Here is a 22,607-nt window from a genome sequence, read left to right as displayed (position 1 = left end):
TTTAGCCGAATTCTTTTCGAGATGCTTTCTTTATTTCTAAATTCAGCAGACTTGGTTGCAGACCTCTGGATTACATTACTTGTGCTCTCTAAAAACAGCAGCAACAAAACACTCCAAAACCTCTCGCCATAAATACGTCAGTCTTTGTTAGAGTGGGTTTTACACAAAGATGCAATAAAGCAGCAGAATAACTGTTTTCTGCATTTTTGTTGTGCAATCACACTTTTATCCTGTCATTCATCTCAAATACATAGAACTAGCAGACACATTTATCTCTGCTCTTTGTGTTGAGCAAAAGCTTTACCCTTTGAAAATTATTTTTGATTGCTTTCATTCAGCTCTGATATGTCTACATGCTAGTGCACTTCTAAAAGTTGACAAAATAATAATTCAGCTCATATATGGATTTAAAATGAATTGAAGTTGTGTATGTATGTACAACAGCACGGTTGAATAAGGCTAAACCTTGTACTATTGATGCATAGCAATGTTTTCTTCAAACATTTTGTACAATATAAAATAATGACCATAAAAGTTTTTTTTTTCTTACATATTGTAAAAGGATTGTGTGTCTATCGCTTCCCCTTTCCTGTTTTGTTTGTTTGAATGTTTTTTTAAGTTGATCACAAAAAAAGGGACATTAAAAAATTTACTTAATCTATATATATATATATATATATATAATATATAATATATATAAACTATTTCAAGCATATTAGAATGAAAGATAATGTGACACTGAAAACTTGAGTAAAAGCTGCTGAAAAGTCAGCTTTGACATTAAAGGAAAAAATAATAATTTTAAAATATATTAAAATAGTGAACAGTCACTTTAATTGTAATAATATTTTACAATATTTTGGCCTACACTGTGTTTTTTGTGTTGGTGAGCATAAGAATACTTAAAAAAATAAACTTACAAAAACTTATCAATCTTAAACTTTTAAATAGTCCTGTACACCTCAACAGACATGCCTAAAACATGCCCTTTTTTATCAAATTCTTTTATGATCAAGAAATCTCACAGATCTGATGGAATATAATTATACGTCAACATAATTATATACTAAAACATGCCCATGCATGTGCAAATTGCGATAGCAGGAAAGCAGATGACAAAGATGACAGTTCATATCTAAGCCACGTTTTTTTTTTTCTCCTTTCAGTTCTATTCTAGACAGACTCTTCCTGCCAAAAGAGTTAGAGTGGTCCACTCCTGGGGTTAGAGCATGGAGAATGAGGGTCGCAGCAGGAAAGATTGGTCTCAAATTCCCATGATTCTCCTCGACTGTCTGATGCTCTTTAGCTATATCTGCAGATATCCTATCTCCATTCACAGTGCTGATGGTGAGCAAAGATGTCATGTCATCTTAAAGAGAAAAACACCCTTTCAATTCTAAAAAAGCAGCATGTCCACATTAGATGTGAAACTCATCACTGCCATCGGGACAGTCTCTCTCCATTATTTCATTCATTCATTAATTCATGCATTTATTCAATAATAAATAAATGCATACATACATAATCAAGAAATAACTAAAACTACAATTTCTAAATGTATAATATATAATCTATCTGAGTTACATACAACCGATTGGTAAACTGAAAATGCTTTGAGGGATCCCGCTATAAGGGCACAGGTACACATGGGGATTGGTTTTTATCACCTGAAAATGCTTCTCTTGACCTCAGTATTAGCAGCTGAATTGGTTTCTGCATTCAAAGCTCATCTCAAGAGGTGGGCCATAATCTCTCGCTCCACATGAGAAATCAAGCGGAGTGAAAGCAATGGGAGACTAATACCAGTCATGCTTACCACACTGGAACTCATCTGCACCATCTTCACAATCCTTCTGCCCATCACAAAGCCACACGCTGGAGATGCAGTTCCCGCTGGGGCAGGCGAAGTGGCCCTCTGCACATTTCTGCCCGTGGGAGACTGCGGCAGTCAGAGAAAATACGGGTTTGATTATGGAGAGCGTAAATAAGTCCAAGATTTGCTTAGTGTAGAGAGAATTTGGTCCAGCGGTTGTTTGGGTCATTATTCCCTCCCTAAAATCGCTCCCAGGCAGCTTAAATATTTATGTGATGCAATTCTCTATGGAACTATAAGGGTGTAAAAGTGCACTTGCCTCATTAAAAGTACATCTCCATTCAGACAGGTCTTCTTCGATAAATTCCACATTTGCTTTCTATTTGAAACCACTGACACCTTAATGAGTAATAAGCTGAAACCTGCCAAGACTAATTTTCAAGCCACCTTTTCATCAGTGGTTTTGAAGGGACCGCAGCTTGCGGGAGTGTTTAAATGTCTGCTCTTCGCAAGTCTGACAATCACCAATAATTATTCATCAGCCTTGCGCACCTTTTGAGGCTCTTCAAGCATGGAGAAAAAGACAAGGGCTTGTCTCTGCTTCATTACCTCTTTCATAAATAGTGTTTCGACAAAATTAATTCGATTTTAATGGAACCTGGCTTCCTAAAGCTGCAAAGCTAGTGTTATGGTGAGCGTTACCCTGACAGTTCCTCTCGTCGGCGTAATCTCCACAGTCATTGGCTCCATCGCACAGCCACGAATGGTGAACGCAGAGTGAGGTGCTGTTACAACTGACAAAGACCTTTTCTGCAACTCCCATCCTGTAAAAATCTGCACAATCTGTGTGATCTGAAAAGAAAGGGGGAAGACAGTGTGATCTAGGTCTTAAGAGATGACAAAATGATTCCAAGCTGTATGATCATTCATGCAGACACACACAATCCATAAACAAAATGAAAACAGTAGTTCACCCAGATTTTACTTCTGTCCATACGACTCTCAAAAGATGATTTTCTTAATATTATCCAAGTCACTCTTTGCAATGTAATGAAAGTGAATAGAGCTCAGTCTCCAAAATTACAAAAAAAAAAGCACCATTAAAGTAATAAACTGCACTATTCAGAAAGGGAACATTAAATAGATCAAAAGCAATAGTAAACAACACATTTATAATGTTATAAAAGATTTATATTTCAAATAAATTATGTTCTTTTGATTTTTTTTTCATCAAAGAATCCCAAAAAAGAAGTTTCACAGTTTCCACAACAATATTAAGTAGCACACGTGTCTTCAACATTGATAATAATAACAATATTAATAATAATAATAATAATTATAATTATAAGAAGAAGAAGAAGAAGAAGAAGAAAATATTTCTTGTGCACTAAACCAGTATATAAGGATGATTTCTAAAGGACCATGTGATACTACAAAACTGTAGTAATAGCTGCTGAATTTTTGGCTTTGCATAAATAAATTGTAATGACACTTCAGATTATTATGGACCAAATAGATTTTGACTTAGTAAACCTAAAAGGTTTCTTTTTAAAAAAATCATACTGATCCTAAACTTTTAAAAGGCAATATATAAGTCGGCTGAAGCCATATGATGTGAAAAACAGACATTTGAAATTTGTTTGGTCGAAAATACTGTTCTCCTCCAAAGCCCCAAAATGGACTTCAGAAGTCATGCAGTCTACGACTTGGCTGTCCCTGATATCAAAGCTGTCATTTAATTTGAAAGTTCCAGTAATTTATTATTAATATTAATAATTAATATTAATTAACAGACAAAAAAAATTATATGACATCAAATGACTTGGAATATAGTCCCTCAGACCTGCTTATAAAATACTTCTAAGGTGCTTTTTGTAATTTTGCCTTCATTATATGGGAAAGAGTGTTTTTTTGTTGTTGTTGTTTTTTTGCTTTAAAAATGTGCATTTATTGTTCCACTGAGGAAGGACAGTCATAAAGATCTCTGGGTGAACTGTACCTTTAATGACAGTTTATTGATTTATCCTCAGTTCTATCTATGAATGCATTACATTTGTAGTCTATAATAGTCTGATACATCAAGGCATTGATTATAACATTAGGATATGGAGAACGTGTGCTGCTTTGCAACATGGCCTTACTGCAGTTCTTTTCATCCGAGGCATCGGCGCAGTTGATGACCTGGTTGCACCAGGAGGATATTGGTATGCAAGTTCCATCTTGACAGGATGACTCAGATGCAGCACACGTGACATCTGGAAAAGAGACACTTCATTTACACTGAGACAGAGAGACTAAAGCTCCTCGATGTGTGCTTGAATGAAATGTTGTGCGCCAATATTTGTATGATATGCACCGCAATTCACTGATGATAACAGGGTCTTCCAGACCGGGCAGCTCCGAAGAAAATTACTTGTGAAATGCTTTCACAGCTTGAAAATTGGGTGTCATTTTTGAGGTCTAACATGGGCCGAAATAAACCTACTAGCAGCACAACATATTTTTTTGCTGCCTATTTTCTTTTATAGACTGCAAAAAAATAAATAACTTCACTAAGTGAAATGTATATGCAAAATGTCAAAATAATAATTTCCGCAGACAAGATACCTACTGTTACAAAATGCCTCATCTGAGTTGTCCCCACAGTCGTCCACTCCATCACAAACGCGATTGTTAGCCACACAACGCCTGTTGTAGCAAGGACGGTGACCCTTTCGGCAGCTCCTGTTGTCTAGCGATACGGAAAGCAACGGCACAGCAAATCTTTCACATCAGGGCAAAAAAGCTTCATATCCTCTCTTGTATTTACTCTTTCTGTTGCTCTGGGCTTATTCCCAATTGCTCCTCTGGTTGAAAGCAGTAAGGAGAAGTGGCTCATTTTATTAGGTTGAAGCCTCAGGGAATGGAACTGCCACCTTAAACCAATTCTGCGTGCTTACTGCTTTCATGATGCAGGAGCAGGGAGTACATACAGCCAAGCATTGCGATCGGCTGCTTACCACAATATTGCATTTTCTCATCTGACTTGTCTTTGCAGTGGGCAATCCCATCACATGTTAGCTGGTAGTCTATACATTCCCCATTTCCACACTCAAACTCTGTGTGGATGTTGCAAGAGGATGATTTTGCTAAAAAAGAGAACACAAAATTATGTTAGAAGAATCTAACACACAAAACTTTATGCTAATCATAGAAAAGATGTATTTATCTGCAATTTTAATTAACTTCTGAATAAAAAAAAAGAAAAAAAAAAGACAAAAAGTTTTGAAGTACTGTACAATTCATGTCCATAGCAAAAAAAGGTACCGAAAGAGTTTCAAATCCTAAACCTCTGAGCATGATGATGATTAGTTAAATACTGTACAAAACAAATAATGGAATAAATGAAGCAAAATAATTTCACATCTTTTTGAGATGGAGGGACTCATATTGAGGAAAGCATGGTGAAACTTACACACACATCTGTTGTCATCGAGCAGTATCCGCTCTCCTCGGCAGCTGCAGTTGACTGTGCCATCTGGAGTAAGGAGACACAGGTCACCACAGCCACCATTCAGAACCCTGCATGGAGATAGCTCGCCTGAAACATAGGGACAAGGGAACATCACGCACCTTACCAACAATATATATATATATATATATTTAAGCCTTAATAACAACATTAAGCAACAAACAAACATGAACAGAGAAAAGTCATTCCAAAGTCTTTGAAGTGAGCAATCCACAAAACTTTGAGCTAAAAACAGGTTTGCTTTCTTAAAAAGAGCTGACTACACTGACAAATGCAGTACATCAGGGGCTTATTCACTGAATACCCTGGAGTTTATACAAAGTGCAGTTCCAAAGCAAAACAAAAAAAGGTTTTTTTTTTAACAATTTTAAACGTAAGTGTAATCTCATTTAAACGGAAGAAGAAAACTACACTGTTCTGCTCTAGTTCTAGGTCACTAAAATCAAATATGCAAATATTAAACATGCTACTCTTTAGCACCAATCTTAGTTTAGTCTTATTGAGATAATATTATTGTTTTTGTTACATTTTTGAATCAGTTTTATCAGTTAAGCTTTTTTTCTTCATTGTAGTTTTTAATTTTTGATTAACATTGTGTTGTATATTGTTAAAAAAAAGATAGACAGACAGACAGACAGACAGACAGACAGACAGACAGACAGACAGACAGACAGACAGACAGACAGACAGACAGATAGATAGATAGATAGATAGATAGATAGATAGATAGATTATTAATTTTTATTTATTTTTTGATATTTTAGTTAATCAAGTTAAACTAACTTAAAATGAAAAACTGTTGCTTTGTCAACTAGCTGAAAAGTTTTGAAATCTGAAAAAGATTCAATACTTTATTTCATTTCAGTTAAAGCTATTATTTTTTACATTTTTAAATAGCATTTTTATGGTGTACATTTTAGTTTGAGTCTTAGTTAACTTTAATAACCCTGCTTTGTACAGACGTCAGATGTTCTCACATCCATTAAAGCACAGACAGACAGACAGACAGACAGACAGACAGACAGACAGACAGACAGACAGACAGACAGACAGACAGACAGACAGACAGATAGACAGATAGACAGATAGATAGATAGATAGATAGATAGATAGATTATTAATTTTTATTTATTTTTTGATATTTTAGTTAATCAAGTTAAACTAACTTAAAATGAAAAACTGTTGCTTTGTCAACTAGCTGAAAAGTTTTGAAATCTGAAAAAGATTCAATACTTTATTTCATTTCAGTTAAAGCTATTATTTTTTACATTTTTAAATAGCATTTTTATGGTGTACATTTTAGTTTGAGTCTTAGTTAACTTTAATAACCCTGCTTTGTACAGACGTCAGATGTTCTCACATCCATTAAAGCACAAGATGTTCTTAGGACAGATCTCAAATCATGCTGGAGAACAGGTTTCTGGTTCATGCTGCCTGACTGCTATCATTAAAGACACAAAGACATTCTGCAAGTTTTACCCATTATTATGCAGGTAATATGTAGTTATAATGAAAAACAAAATCGTATAAAAGAACTGTCCATTTAATCAGACCGATCAAAGAACTTATAAATGAACATCCAGACTGTCAGGGAACGTTATGAATCCAGAACATTGTGCCTCTGGGAGCTGTATGAAGCACCCATACCTATGAAGAGCCTCCAGCATCTCTAATTCATTGTGCTGTGACTCAGCATGAATATGGAAAAGAGACTCAAAAATCAAAGGTGGTGTGTTAACTTGGCATAGTGTCAGATGAAAGAATAGGAAAGAATGATTTCTGTAAGAAGCTCATATTGTTGATCACAGCAGCAGTTATCTTCACATCTTTCTAGCGGTGTTGACTGGTAACATTCCTTAGGTAAAAATGGTTAGGGGCAGACAGCTGCAATCATATGGCATGATCAAACAAATGAGAGGAGAAAACCCCTCACAGCAGGCTCACAAACAGAAACCGTCGGGAGTCTCTTAAACCGATTTCCCAATGTCCTACTTTTCATATTTGTGACAGTTCAGAGCGTCCTCTGTGACTTTTTTTAATTAATTATTTCTCCAATTTAGTTTGTTACTAAATAAGTCCATTCTAATTTATCAGTCATTTATTTCGGTATACTTACAATTATTAGTGTCTTTGGCAACTGCTATAATTCCCATTGGCTGGTGGGGAATATCAGCCCTGAGAACTTTAGTATCTCCTCCCGTGAACTTGTTGGTTCGTAGCACAGCCCGCCGAGTCCAGTCAGACCAAAAAATGAAGTTTCCGTGGATAGCAAGTCCAAAAAATGTGCCAGGTCCTGACCTTACAATCACCTGACGACAAATACAGAGGGTAAAGAATAAAGCATTTGTTAACAGATTATATATATTCACATTTATTTGTATGCTGCCATGTATTGTACTGATATATTGGTCCTTGCATCCTAAAATTTCAGCCATCCAGTAGTCAAAATATTTAGCCACCAGTCCTTTAGAAAAATGCATTTTACACAAGGATCAAACCAATGGCCTAAAATTAAAAACAAGGGACAAAAACAAACTCTGAAGACCACTGAAACGTCTCTTTGAGAGGACTAAAACTAATGTGTAGGTAGAGGACACATGCTTTAAATAATCCCCCAGCAGCCGGTTTAGCTCAGATCCTGCGAGTGTTAATGCAGGTGTCATGGTGACCGACACAGATATACATCACACGACTCCTTCTGGGAGTTTCCAGGCTGTGGGGCTGGAGAATGTCCCACAGCTCCAGAGACCCAAACATTAACAGGAACACGCTTGTAGCCGTGATCACATTAGCCCTGCCACCATGGTGGGAAAAATAGGACAGGTGTTGATTAAGAGAGCCCAGCTTGAGCAAACAACAACTGGAGATACACGAGGGGGGGGTGGGGGAGCTTGCCAGATGGTTTTTGATGGAGCATATTGATTCAGAATTAAATTTAGGGGTGCAAGCGTTCTGCTCCAGCACTAATCATCTCTGTTTATCTGATCAAATAGATGTCAAATACAGTTTTTGACTAAAAACTATAGCCACATGCATTTGCTCGCAGTTCAGATGGGCATTACCAAATAATTTACATCTGTAATAATAGTCCTCTTTGTGTGGATGTGATATAAATGATGGCACCTCATAGTGTGACAGAGAAAGTCTAACCATGCGTACCGTTAAGCTTCCACCACACAAACCCCTTCGCTAAAACCAGTTGGGAGATTCCAACTGCAAGGCAGTTTGCCAAAAGCCATGTTGATTTAGTTTTGCTTAATTCTTTACAGTTTAATTGGCTAGTTGATAGGACGACCCGGCAGGGGTCTCAAAATAAACTTTCATTACCACTAGTGCGCTTAAATTGGGAGGCTGAGGAACTCTAACTCTTTGTCATGTTTCTTTAAAGTGGATGATTCATTACGATTGAGCTGATTTTATAAAGGGTCAATGGACATCAGAGGACACTAATAATCCCAGAGGGTCGCCCCGTCCTATGGGAGGTCATCAAGTCATTATTGTTGAGGTTGTAGAGACCTGCTGCTGTTTTAAAAAATGGATAGGAATTACTTCAACTGGTGGTTGCAATTCCCACTAATCAAAAGCACTCCATTAAACAATAAGAAGCAAATAAAGAAAATAATAATGTAGAATTAACTGGAACAGGAAATTCACTCGGGTTAATTTAACATGATTCATTATTTAAAAAGCTATAAAAGAATAACATCTTTGAAGTATCTTCATTTTGAGTTTTTCTCAACAAATACTGATATGCAATTAATCTTGAAGAATCTGATTAATTAATCAACATATAATAATTAATTTTCTTAAAGTTTGTGGTAACGCTTGACAAGTTTCTTTGTGTATTAGTTCCATTAGATAACATTAGACATGCATTTACTAGCAATGAACTAACATTGGAACTATTTTTATTTAGTATTTATTAACTTTAAATGTTATAAAACTGATAAAATACTGCTTATTTTTGAAAACTATTTAAATAGCACATCAACCTAGATTAATAAATGCTGTAGAAGAGTTATTTATTGAAAAAAAAATGTTTTCTGAAACATCACAAAAGATAGAAAGAATGATACTCACATGTCTGTGGGAGCCATCATATTCACAGCGTTCAATTTTGCCCAGGCTGCCGTCAGAGAAATACAGCTTTTCCGCTTTATGATCAATTGTGAGTCCGTTAGGAGTGAACACATCTGTGCTAATGATGACTTTCATGTTATTCCCAGCAAGAGTGGAGCGCATGATACTGGGGCGCTGCTCGTTCCAATTGGTCCAAAACATGAGGCTACAAAATACACGGGACAAAAAATTTAGAGGAATGAATGCGATTTTACAGACAGCTCTAGTAAGACAAAATGATTCAATACTGTCGCCTACTGGTATTTTTAAACCGGCTCTGTGGCGCAAGGAAATATCACTGACTTCACAAATAATAGTGGACAGAAAGGCCACAGGGCCTATTTGACATTCCTCTTACAAATTCCTTTTACAGTCTAATTCCACGGACTAATTGAAAATTAGTGATACATGCTGACATTCTATGCCAATTAATCATTTCAGGTTAGATTCTAATTAACAGCAGTCTGTAGTCCATTTGAAAAAGTGCCAGATTACCAAGTAAGCATATTCTCCCCAAGGTTGAGGGTTTAATGTAGTCGGTGAACTCAGCCTCGGCACATCTTTCTGAATATCAATGCTGTTCATCAGTCTTAAATGGTTCTTTTGGAGAGGATATTTAAGTGCATATACCATCCACAATGTCTGGGAGGTTGCTACTCTGCTGGGTCGGGAATAAAAACATTCCATACACAACAAATTTCACATGGTGCCCTGCTCATCTGAAGAGGTCAAACTAATTAAAATGTTTTCTTTCTTGACTGATTGACATTCCATATTTGTCAGTTTTCCTGTGTGTGACGAATCAATTTGCTCTCGATTTTAAAAGTCAATATGTTTCCTCCTGACATAGAAATCAATTTTCTTTCGCATTATGTGTCCACAAAGGTTTCTCTATCAAGTGGATGTGTCCATTTTGTTTAGTCTGTAGTGAATGAAATCTTTCCCTCTGTTGGAGCGGAAAAATGGCACTTTTTATATGCATCACATCAAACGCCATTGGTTCTTGCATGTCACATGACCAATGGCTGGGCTTTTTGAATGTTCTGAAGTGCAAATAAACATTTCAATGCACATGAAAACAAACTCAAAGACTCATCTGAATTTATATACTGTATGTTTTGTCCTGTATAGTAGTAGTACTTTCTCAATGTTACTTTTGTGATTTGACAGTCTTTATGGGCCGCCAATATCATATACCTAAGAGAGCAAAAAAAACAATCTTACTTTTGACATTCATCCAGGGCCAAGATGTGGGGATGGTCATCCTCAGACATAGTAACAACAGCTTGCCTGGTGAAAGCTCCTTGTCGGCTCTGATCTACTGTGAATCTGCTGATGCTTGAGGTAGTGGAGCTAGTCCAGTAAATTGTGTCCCAGGCACGGTGATAAGCCAAGCCTTCAACCGAACCCACATCTATAGAAAACAACACAATAGCTTCAACGTGCTTCATTCCCACTGGATAAGACAAACCGATGTCACACAAAAAAGTGATGTTTTCTTTGATATTACAATTTTTTAAATGAACACACCACTGTGTGTTAATGGTTTCAGCTGTTTTGTTTATAGCAAAATTCTATATTTATAAATTAAACAAATTTTGAAGAATTCCACGTTTTCTCCCAAAAGCTGCACAGAAAACATGAAACTAAGGAGAGATCATTTAAAACTGTGGTATTACCATTTTAGATTGTTTCAGAAGATTGCTGAAAATTCAGCTTTGTCATCACAGGAATCAATAACATTTCTTTCCATTATATATCATAATAATATTTCACAATTTGAATTTTTAACTCTAAATATAACCTTGGTAGGACACTTTTTTCCCCTTGCTTTCTCTTTGATATTGAAATCGCAGAGTGAATGTGTTCACTCACAAAACCATATAATCAATCAAAGAGACATCTCACTAAATATTATAAAACGGTCAGGCTTTGTCAGTGACAGTGAAATAGCAATTGTTTAAACGCCGATGCTGTAGCTAAAAATGCTACTCTTTAAAAAATGTACTTTATGAACGCTCTGCAGAAATCCATCACTAATTAATCATTCACAATAAAAAGTGCCTGACAGCTTGCCTTTGCAGGAAACTGTTGGAGAGGCCAGGGAGTAATTAACAGGGGATGTATGACTTAATTAGGGAAATACGGATTATTAACGTCCTCACCCTCTCCTGGTGACAGCATTACAAGTGTGCATGTAGTCAAGGTGGCTGGGATTGGCTTTCATCTCTGGGAAAGAGAGTGAACTCGAGTGTGGAGATGCCATCAAAAGAGCCAGCTCATTTCAACCTGTAGTCAACACCACACTCTCACGCTCTTAGGCTGGGGTACTTATGCTCAAATAGATAGATGTGGAGGATATCTATGTGAAGGTTACTGCATGGCAGGGGTATGAAAAGTACACGTGACCAGTCAAATGCACTACTCCTTCAAAAGTGTCTCAAGTGAACATGGTTGGATATCCATCAGAATATCTAATCTGTGCTTTAGGCTGAAATTTGAATTATAGACGTACTTCCCAGTCAAATTAGTTGTAACGTTTTAAGCTAATAATGTAATTACTTAAAAAATGGGCAAGCTGTTGTTTTAATTTAATTAGTTCATATTTGATATAATGTATATAATATTTAACTTAATTTAAAAAGGTAATTTATTTAACAGCATATTAGTTGTAGAGGTAATATTGAAATTCCTACCAAGAATCTTGATATTTTCATAAACACTAAAATAATAATTGATAAAATAAAATAATTTATTTTAATAATAGAAGACTGTAAAAATGCTACATCAAAAACCTGTTAACTGGTTATGCATCCTTGCTGTATACGGTGAAAAACTGTAATAGAGTTAACATTACCTTATATTCAGAGTTAATGTTACATTATAATATTACAAGTACTATAAATTGACATTTCCAGAAGCCACTGTGGGACAGCTAACATTTGATGGATTTTCGATTAAGTATGCTTCAGTTATGGAAGTTTCAGTTCTGGCAACCGCAGCTACCATTATTTGTGTGTGTGTGTGTGTGTGCATGTATTTTTCTTTTTTTTTTGTTCTCAGTATACACTTCTGAGAAAAAAAGAAACAGTGATTCTAATTGATGTAAATGATGTTTTGTTAGTACATATTCCAAACAAAGGCAAGGATGAATCAGAACAAAACAATTTTCATGATGACAAAGAATAGCCTTAAAAAAAAAAAAAAGGCAAATTGAGTAAAATTGAATTCTGAAAAAAAGGTCTAATACCTAAGAAGCAATGAGGTTAGTTAAAAGAGATTTCAGAGAGTAGTGTAAGTGGATAGACACACTAATCATGCAGCACATAAGCTTTCTAAGTAAATCTGCATCCCATTAAGTGAAATGAGCTGGCTTACTAAGTACCAGAAATACATTAAGGGATTTTTCCCCCTGTTTACCTAAGACACAGAAATTGTATCTCGATTTAAAAGATTGTCCATCCCAAAAAACAAAACTTTAGTTGTTTAATCACTCTTGTTCTAAAGTTGTATGACGTACATTCTAGGTGAAGCTTTTAAGCTAAAAACCTATTAAAAGAAATTATGAAATTATGAACAATATATATATATATTAGTGTTTGCTTTTATGATAGGACAGTCCAGAGCTGACAGGAAGTAAAGTTGGAGAGAGAGTGGGGGTGGGACTGGGAAAGATTCTCAAGTCGCGATTCGAACTCGGGAGGGCTGTAGCTCAGCAGCTCTGTATGTCGGCACTTACAAATTATGACAGAATTTTTTCATTTTTGAGTGAACTATTTGATTTAAGAACATACCCTGAATTTCTTCTATCAATTTCATTTAAGAAACTCTAGTGTACATGTACGTTATTGCAACACTGTATTATTTGCCATTTGAACCTAATTATGTCAGTATTAGCTGTGAATCTAAAATGATATCGTGAATGACATATTCGGATCTGAAAGAAAGTCCATCTGTAAACATACACTACATTATATGCAGCCATAATACACGGGTTGTTTGATATTAAGAACAGCCATGATTGTCTCATTACATTGTAAATGGATAATACACAGTCATTAGGCATATTAGGTTTTCATCGTGGGCCACCATCAGACGTGAATATCGATTGCGGCTGAAATGTCTGCTGTATATAGCGAACATGAGGAAATCAATAACCATATTCTGAACTTTCCAACAACAGTGACAGGCAGGATCTTGAAAAATATCACCCTGCTTCCACTCATATTTCTGTTACAGTTTGAGGACGGTGGAAATGAGACAAGCGATTTTAATCCATCAAAGCTGGGGACACAGAAAAAAGATGCAGTGTTTTAAACATCTTTTTTGACAGTTAAATTGGTCCCATTTAGTTGCAGAAAAATGGAGGTAGCTATTATACCACTTTTACTAGATGTTGGATGCATCGAGGCCTTGCTGTACATCACAGGCAGTGCCACTTATGGTTTCCAACAAATGGCCTTTCACAAATGGCTGCTAAGAGGCTGGAATGGTTCTAGCGGCAGAACATTAAACAACATGTGGGTCACTGCAATGAGTCTGCATCAGGACGACGACAGGGCTAAAAACAAATCGCCATTTCTGTGGAAGAAGCATCTTTGGACATCTTTTATGCTCAACAAAAGCCTAGCAATTAGCAGGATTTTTCAAACGCCCCTTGAAAACCATGAAAGCATTTACAATAAAGCCGGAAAGCATTTACAATAAACTGGACTTACTTTCAACTATGACTTGTCTTCCAGACCAATCATCATTGATCATCTGAATATTCCCAAAATGGATGTCGCTGAAGAATATGCGGTTGTGGTGTGAGGTCTGCTGCCGATAATCGAATGCCAGAGCGATGACGTTCTTGAAGTAGTCTGGATTCTCAAAAGGTTGGAGAGGGGAGTTAAGATCGCTCTCGTCAGACAGGTGGATGCTTTTTAAGATGGTCCTTTCAGAGTACAGAAGATAGCCCTCATATCTTTGGCAAGCAAAGCCATCTTCGGCCAAGTACCCATGAGCACAGGAACAAGTCCTTCTTCCACTGCCCAGGTGAAAACACAGCTGTTGACAACCTCCATTGCTTCTCGCACACGGGTTGGTGCCTACATGCAAAAGCATAAAAATATATCACTGGATGCACATTGATAAATCTAGAATGACTGGGCTTTGTTAAAAAAAAATCATATGTGGCATAATAAAAATAAACTCATTAAGTTGAAACCTCAACCTTTCTCCCGGCCTTTGTTAAACACTTTCACGTCCTTCAAGTTGACACCAAGACCACTTCTTATTGTGACGGTGTCGGTGGCATCGCTCTTGAATCCACGCCGGATTGATCCATTGGCGTGGGCTCTGCCATGGATGGCACAGAATAAAGTCTGACATCAGCATTATGGTAGCGGTTATCTAATTAAAAGTAGCGAGATTTATTAAAACACACAGGAAAGCTGCTTTAACTCTAAAGCCGAGAAAACGTCACCTTGGTGGTGACTTACGGTACACCCTATTTACATAAGGCCAACGGAGTCTGCCTGGGAGATGACAGAAACATACGGCAGGTCTCATAATAACCTTGCTCGGAAGGGGTTAATCCATCGAGACTGGAGCAGCTGGCTCCGTGGGCCACTTTAGAGAGTGTAGCACTTAGTAAAGTAATAAATTACCTGTCAGACCAGTAGATGTAAGCCCCGAACACAGCCACAGAGAACAGGTCCACATTGGCGGATGACAGTACAATCTCTCGGCCCTCCCCGGTTTCAAGGTTGATTCTTTCTATCTTGTCGGTCCGGGCGTCGCACCAGTATAATCTATTTTCCTAGAAAACAATTTGAAAATGCACATCAGCGCCTCTCCCTTTGAGCAGCCCCATTTTATCAGCATCAGAAGAGAAGAGAGTAAGCGGAATATCAGGAAGTGGAACCAATTTGGCCTACCTCATAGTCGATGGTGATTCCATTCGGCCAGGCGATGCCAGAACTGACCAGGGTAACTTGGTCTGAACCATCCAGTCGTGCACGACCTATGCAAGGATTCTTCCCCCACTCGGTCCAGAATAAATAACTGTTAATTGGAAAAATCAGTTGCAGAATACTACTTTAACCATCCTAAATTCTAAAGTTCATAGCGACCTAAAGGAATTTAATAAAAAATTATGTAGTTGTTTATTCACTTTAATGTAATTCCAAACCCATACAACTTCCGAATTGAAGACATGAAGCTTAAAGAGGATGCAAAAGCTTCACAGAAAGTAGTCAATGTGACTCATGCACAATATGCCAAGTCTTCACAATTAATTAGCAAATTTTGGTTAGGAACAGCTTATCAAAGAATATATCTTGACATTACCCCCATGGCATGTTCATTAGAGAAGATTAATCATTGAATGAATCATAAATAGAACATAATAGAATATAATCTTTCAATTAATCATTTGATTTGATGCTTAAAACTTTGACTGATATGGTTCTCAATTATCCGTTTGTAGCTATTAACACATGAACCACTTTTATGATACTTTTTGCATCCTTTTTAAGGTTAAAAGCTTTACTCATTCACTCATTCAACTGCCAGGAAAAGAGTCAATAGGACAGAAGTTCTACATTTGTGCTCCACAGAATAAGTCGAACGGCTTTGGAACAAAATGATGGTGAGTAAAAGATGTCAGAGGTTTCATTTTTGGGTGAACTATTCCTTTAAAGTGTATAACTGTTGCTACACCACCAAGAGAATATCATTCAAAGTTTGACTCAACTGGAAAAGGAAAAGACAGCTTTCACAGCCTTAGGCTTGAATAGGAGGCAATTTTTTTTTTTTTTTTTTGTGGATGTCTGGGATTTAGAGGATCCCACTCCTGATGCTGTCTGCTGTCAGCAGGTAGATGGTAGATGGTAGATGGGTTAAAGCGTTCATATGTCTAAAACTTCGCTGTGTGATTCAGATTGCAGGTTGTAAACATCAAATTCAAGGCAAACACAGACAAAACTGGCAAGATCGGAAACCATAAAGTCTGACCCTAATTACTGAAACAATACCATAATGGACTACAGAATGAGCCTGTGCCTAAATGGAGATGCATATCTGCTAGTTTTAAATTCTTAATTCGGTTCATTAGTGGAGGCCAAGACATTTTAAAGCCAATTCTGTCAGCGAAACTGTCCGAGTCAGATCACAAAATTTATTTGACCTTCAAAGGTTTAAAATTTTCATTTCTCATCCAAGAGCTCATTGTATTATCCGGTCTAATGCACTTGCATATTTCCCTAAAATTCACTCAGTAATTTCTAAAATGATTCTAAAGATTTATATTACTGAACTGCAGACATGGCTGAAACTGATCCGTACCCTCTCTGTGGATGCACCGCAATGGCTCTTGGCTGGTCCAGCCCTTCTGATATTACAACTGACCGGTAGAGACCATTCAGACGAGCAATTTCAATGAGGTTGAGGCCATGGTCTGTCCAGTAAAGGTTACCTGGTAAAATAAATAAATAATTAAATAAATTATATATATATATATATATATATATATATATATATATATATATATATATATATATATATATATATATATATATATATATATTACAATACTTCACAATATTACTGTTTTTAATGTATTTAAATTGTATTGTACTATGTTGTGCTTATTGACCAAATATATGCAGCCTCTGTATAATAAAATAAAATAAAATACTGGCCTAAAACATTTTAATAGTAGTAAATCTAAAGGCTAGAAATGCAAAGATTTTATTTCGAAAATTTGTGACAGTGGTAAAAAAAAAAAATAATGGCAGCATTCCATTTTTAAAATGATGTTTGTTTCTTACCAGCAATCCAATCGACTGCGATGCCTTCCACTCTGTTGATGCCAGTGGTGATAATGTCTTCCTTCCATGTCTGATCCCTCTTGGCTCTTGAGATCCGGTTTAATCCCATGTCTGTCCAGTAAATTGTATCATTGTCTGTATGAAGGAGGACATACATCATGAAAAAAAAAAAAAAAAAAAAAACAAGTGCAGAAAGAAATGAAGCAGAAATATTCTGGAAGCTTCGTATACTGTTTATAAGAGACCCAATGTTAATATCTAATGTTTTTTAGTGGTAACAATAACCACAGAAACCAACAAGCATTTGGTAGAGAAATACAAACAAATGGTGTAGCAAAGAAATCAAACATGATTAGCAATGACTAAAAGATTGCTTTGACAGAAGCACGCTCTTAATGTAAATGGTATTTTTGCTCTAAAAACTGAATGTGACGAGAGCAGTTATTATTTGCATCCTCCTGTTATTACTGACTTCACACTCGGCTAACGGATCTCTTACATGTGACAGCAGCCAGCTGGAAGACCCTCATCTGTTTCATGCTCGAACAAGCTGCCTCTTAATAACATGCAAATGGTATGCATGTGTAATCAGCTGTCATAGGCTGAGCTGGACTGGGGTTTTCTTCACCTGAGATGAGTGGATTCTGCTGGTAGGTGAGAGCATTTGCATTGAAACCCTCTGACCATCTGCCTCTATTGCCCTGCTTTCTTACTAAGTCAGCAATTCCGCCATGCTTCCCAAACCATACAGCATGTGAAAAAATGACCTGTCAAGCTAATTATTTAAAGTTGCCAGTTGAATATGATTTTATTAGTTTGAATGCATAAATATCCATTCAGTTTAAGCAGATAAATGAAGAATACTTCAAATGATGTATAAGTATATTCTATATTATAAGGTAGTGATTTTCTTGCTATATATATATATATATATATATATATATATATATATATATATATATATATATACACACACATTTGCTAGTATATAATACTAATACTACTACTACTACTACTACTACTACTAATAATAATAATAATAATCATCATCATCATTAGTATTAATAATAACAAACAAGGTGCACGATATTATAGTAATTAATCTGTTTAAAAATATACGTTTTTTTTTCATTGAATGACTTCCCTTATTTGAATGAACCAATTAAGATCATCATAAAAATAATAAACATCATCATTATCATTATTATGATAAGAAGTAACAGTAGTACTATTTTAAGGACCCATTATCATCATAATGTTTTTCTTTTTTAATTTTATTTTTAATTGCAGTAATATTTCACAATGTTGAAGTTTGAATTGTATTTAAATTGTATTGCATTTATTTTCAAAAAATATATTTGTTCTTAGTGAATGACACTTTCAAATACATAAAAAATTCCCTGACCCACACACCAGGGCTGTTTAAAGGAATTTGGGGGCCCCAAGCAAAATGGACATAGAAGCAAAATTACCTGTGAAGTACGTTTTACCATTTCACTGTTAGCATATTGAAAGAGGTCACTATTAACAGCTCAGGGGTGCGTTAAATGAACAACTAAGTTTCCTTTTTTAGATTTTCTTTTTTTTTTAAATGCATAGAATGCAATGCATACATCAAAAATAAACATTTAATTATTAATAATTGTTTCTCTGTCTGTACTTGTACTTTGAACAATGACAATAAAGTTGACAGATGAATTAAGTGCATTTAAGTGCCATTCAGGTGGGTTTTTAAATAAAGCATTTTCTGAGATGCACATTAAACACCAAACATTAATTTATCTTTTAATTATTGAAAATTAAGCAAACTTATCTTTTTGTTAAACAAAGGGGATTTACTATTAAAAATAAAACATTGAAGAAATTGTGTGATTAAACCTTTAAATTAAAAAAAAAATGATTTTTTTTTTTTTTTGTGTGTAGTAGGCTATGTACATTCTGCTGAACAATAGTAATACATCTCTGGCAAATACTTGTCTAAAACAGGACTTTTAGTTTGACGGGTTGACGTACCTTTACAGTTCTGTGTATGTGATCTGACTCTAATTTTACTCAGATCAAACGGTCAAATGCTCATGAAGTGACTGTCAGAGCAGTTCTGTAGATGTTGTTCATGTGTTCACATCCTCATTTAGTGAGACATCAGACGCGAGACTGAAATGACCGCGAACGTCACGCGCGCAGTGTTGCCAACTTAGCGACTTTGTCGCTAGATTTAGCGACTTTTCAGACCCCCATAGCGACTTTTTTCAAAAAAAGCGACTAGCGACAAATCTATCGACTTTTTTTGACAGACCTTATTTAGTCTCTGAGACTCTCAGAGACTCTCTCTCTCCCAGCGTGCGCACACGCCTCTCTCTCTCTGCATCTGCTATGTTCAGCAAGCAGAGATGAGCAGCACTTTCAGTTAAAAAAATATATTCTGTTGCTTCTAACTCTATTTTACATACAAGTATAGCCGAAATCACAGTACAATCATTATCTTAATCTTATGTGTATGTGATTTCATTAGACAATGTCGTGAATAGGATTTTAGTGCGGAGATTAACATCTTTGAGAGCTGGTTATGTAGTCTTAATAGACGCGTGTCAGTCATTATAATATTAATTCCGTTGTCGGACAACAGAAACATTCAAATATAATAATAAAAAACTTTTATTGCGAATTTTGACTGCCTTAAAATGCAGTACATGAGCACAGAAAGGGCAAGATAATATGACGCACTTACGTCATGAATATGCTAATTAGCATATGACGTCATCTAGCGACATTTAGCGACATTTCAGGCAGGGTTTAGCTACTTTCCATTGAAAGAAGTTGGCAACACTGCACGCGCGCTTCAGTGCGTCTTCTGCCCCTTTCATTAACAGAGACAAGCAGAACATGCAGGATTCATATTTAAACAGACTGTTCCTGCTTAATATTTACATATATTAGTCCGTATCGTGGTTTAATGTAAGCGCAATGAACTATTTTTTATTAATTCATTCAAAATTTGGCAAATTACGTGTCATTCTGTGTTAAACTGTAAATTCTGTTTTTATGACTGGATTCCGCGATTCTTGCAATCGAAACACACCACGACGTTCTCTTTATGTTTGCCTGAGCCCTCGAATCAAAACACTGCTGACTCCTTGCAGTCTGCGATTTCTGATCTGCGTTTTCCTTATCCCGTAAAAAAAAAAAAAAAAAAAAAAACATATTACAGTAACCATATTCCTTCCGTTTGAAAAAAAAAAAGCAGAGATCACTTGACTTGGTTGGCTGGCTGCTGTCAGCGACTACTGAGAGGGGCCCCCTTGAGGGGGATCCCGATAACAGTGTCATTACACGTTACTGCATTGACGATCAAAGGGACTCACACAGTGTCGTTGCATTTTATTCTTAACCAGTCGTTGTCTTGGGGCCCCAGGTCAGCTCGGGGCCCCAAGCAATTGCTTTGTTTGCCTGCCTTGTTGCGACGGGCCTGCCCCACACATTAAACATGATAAAAAAGGTAATTTTAACATGACAAAACAAATAACAAATAGTTACACATTATTGTAAGTTATATATAGCCATTATCTCATTCAACACAATAATAGAATACAAATATTAAAAAATCTACTGTATATTAATATACATTTGTATTGATTGACAGCCATAATTATTATCAGCAAACTGAATGAAAGGCTATATTCACTATTTCCAGCATTGTTTGTTTACGGGAGTAGGAGTAGGAAAGGTCAGGTCACATTTGAATGACTACAGAAAGTAGTCTGTACTACAGCAGACATATGTGTTTGCATTTTTATGGAAATGTATCATATTATTGACTGTTAGAATGCTCATTTTAAACCATCACATGTGGACTGCCTCTTTGACGTTCATTTCATTTATGCCACTTGTCACCACAAAACACTCCCCCAAAAAAGGCTGAATAATCTTGCATCAGACCGCTGTCAAATTAACCTCATTCACAGAATGAATAATGCATAGTATGACAACAACCCCTCAACACCATCAGCGTGGCAATGTCGGCTCTACTTTCATTTGCTAGATAATCTACTATACTGCTTTCTATCTTTTATAGTTGTAGCTGTAAGAGATATAAAGGGAATATTTATCTGTTTACACATACTCGTTTAACCAATCTGAGCATTTTATCTCTTCTACATGTGATATGCAGTGTTGTTAAGTCCCTTCTGATCTGGTAAGAGAGTGTGCAGCTAACATGAGACTGTACATCTGACAGCATCAACTTAAAAAAAAAAGAGTAATGCACAGAAAGCGATACATGCGTTATCTTTGTTGTGCACACAGAGGGAATTCAAAGAGCGGTTCAATACACTAGTGAACACACTGGAAGATACTGTGGCAGAACTGAGTCACGGTAAGAGCCGTGTTTGTACCTGCATGAAAGTCCACGCCAACGGCAAACAAGGTGCCGCTGATGGGCATCAGGGTCTCGGAGTGGTCACCAGGATCCAGAGCGATTCCACGTATTCCCTCATGAAAAGAGTACATCAGAAAAGAACTCAGGCCTGTGATAGACAACAACAAGCAAGAGATGTCAGATGAAGGTCAAACAAACGTCACACAGTTATCTTTAGGTACCTTCTACATAACAAAACAAGCAGCTAACCCAAAGACAACATGAATTCCTGTTAGAAGTGAAGGAAAAAAACTACCTTCACAGGACAGACGGTCACTGCGTAGGTTATAGCCAATGGTGCAGGCACATGTGCGTGTGTTTTCAGATGTGGGCAGACAGAGCTGTGTGCAACCGCCGTTATTCAACTGACAGGCGTTCCTACCTGAGAGAAACCATGATAAAAGGAGAAAACGTTGATGAATGAAAAATCGAATTGTGGAGAAAACTGCTGACTGCTGACTGTAGCTTTCGGGATTTGCTTATACATTGTTGGAAGATAACAATTCTAAACTGTTCTGAAAACATAAATTTGCAATAAATAAAACATGTAATTTCAGATTTACTAGTGAATCCAAATTAAACTGTAAAAATAATGACTGTTTTTATACATTTCCTGAACCCATTGTTTACTGTATGACCCATTTATACAGTGTGAGAACATATAAAGGCCTCTAAAATTAAATTAAATACACATAGTCCTTATGCCAAAGCAAAGTATTAAAATATCTGGAAAATAATCAATCAACTTGACACTGCAGCTTATTTTATATATAATGATAATGTCAATACTTTTAGTTTTTTTAAGTGTCTCATGCTCACCCAGGCTGTGATGATTTGATAAAAAATACAGTAAATACAGTAATACTGTGAAATGTTATGATAATGTAAAATAATGATCAAATATTTTAATACCAAAGCTAAATTTGTCTCTTTTAT

At 36.2% G+C, this 22,607-nt stretch overlaps 1 protein-coding gene across 2 annotated transcripts in view; it reads right to left on the bottom strand.

Moving 5' to 3' along the window:
* The window catches only part of lrp1bb (low density lipoprotein receptor-related protein 1Bb), a 257,531-nt gene that overhangs the window by 51,105 nt on the left and 183,819 nt on the right, over positions 1-22,607 (bottom strand). For both annotated transcript variants that reach the window (XM_052566199.1, XM_052566198.1), the window contains 17 exons: positions 21,928-22,053; positions 21,649-21,780; positions 17,258-17,392; positions 16,773-16,902; positions 15,365-15,491; positions 15,095-15,246; positions 14,659-14,783; positions 14,162-14,533; positions 10,668-10,857; positions 9,405-9,609; positions 7,441-7,633; positions 5,268-5,393; positions 4,813-4,941; positions 4,425-4,544; positions 3,955-4,068; positions 2,516-2,665; positions 1,817-1,939 (listed from right to left, as the gene is read on the bottom strand). In XM_052566199.1, coding sequence (XP_052422159.1) covers positions 1,817-1,939; positions 2,516-2,665; positions 3,955-4,068; positions 4,425-4,544; positions 4,813-4,941; positions 5,268-5,393; positions 7,441-7,633; positions 9,405-9,609; positions 10,668-10,857; positions 14,162-14,533; positions 14,659-14,783; positions 15,095-15,246; positions 15,365-15,491; positions 16,773-16,902; positions 17,258-17,392; positions 21,649-21,780; positions 21,928-22,053 — 2,649 coding nt within the window. The remainder of the gene's footprint in view (positions 1-1,816; positions 1,940-2,515; positions 2,666-3,954; positions 4,069-4,424; positions 4,545-4,812; positions 4,942-5,267; positions 5,394-7,440; positions 7,634-9,404; positions 9,610-10,667; positions 10,858-14,161; positions 14,534-14,658; positions 14,784-15,094; positions 15,247-15,364; positions 15,492-16,772; positions 16,903-17,257; positions 17,393-21,648; positions 21,781-21,927; positions 22,054-22,607) is intronic.

Source organism: Carassius gibelio, chromosome B9, assembly GCF_023724105.1.
Source record: "Carassius gibelio isolate Cgi1373 ecotype wild population from Czech Republic chromosome B9, carGib1.2-hapl.c, whole genome shotgun sequence".
In the NCBI taxonomy this organism is placed as follows: domain Eukaryota; kingdom Metazoa; phylum Chordata; class Actinopteri; order Cypriniformes; family Cyprinidae; genus Carassius; species Carassius gibelio.
The sequence above is the reverse complement of the archived record's forward strand: the minus strand, read 5'-3'. Positions and strand labels throughout refer to the sequence as shown.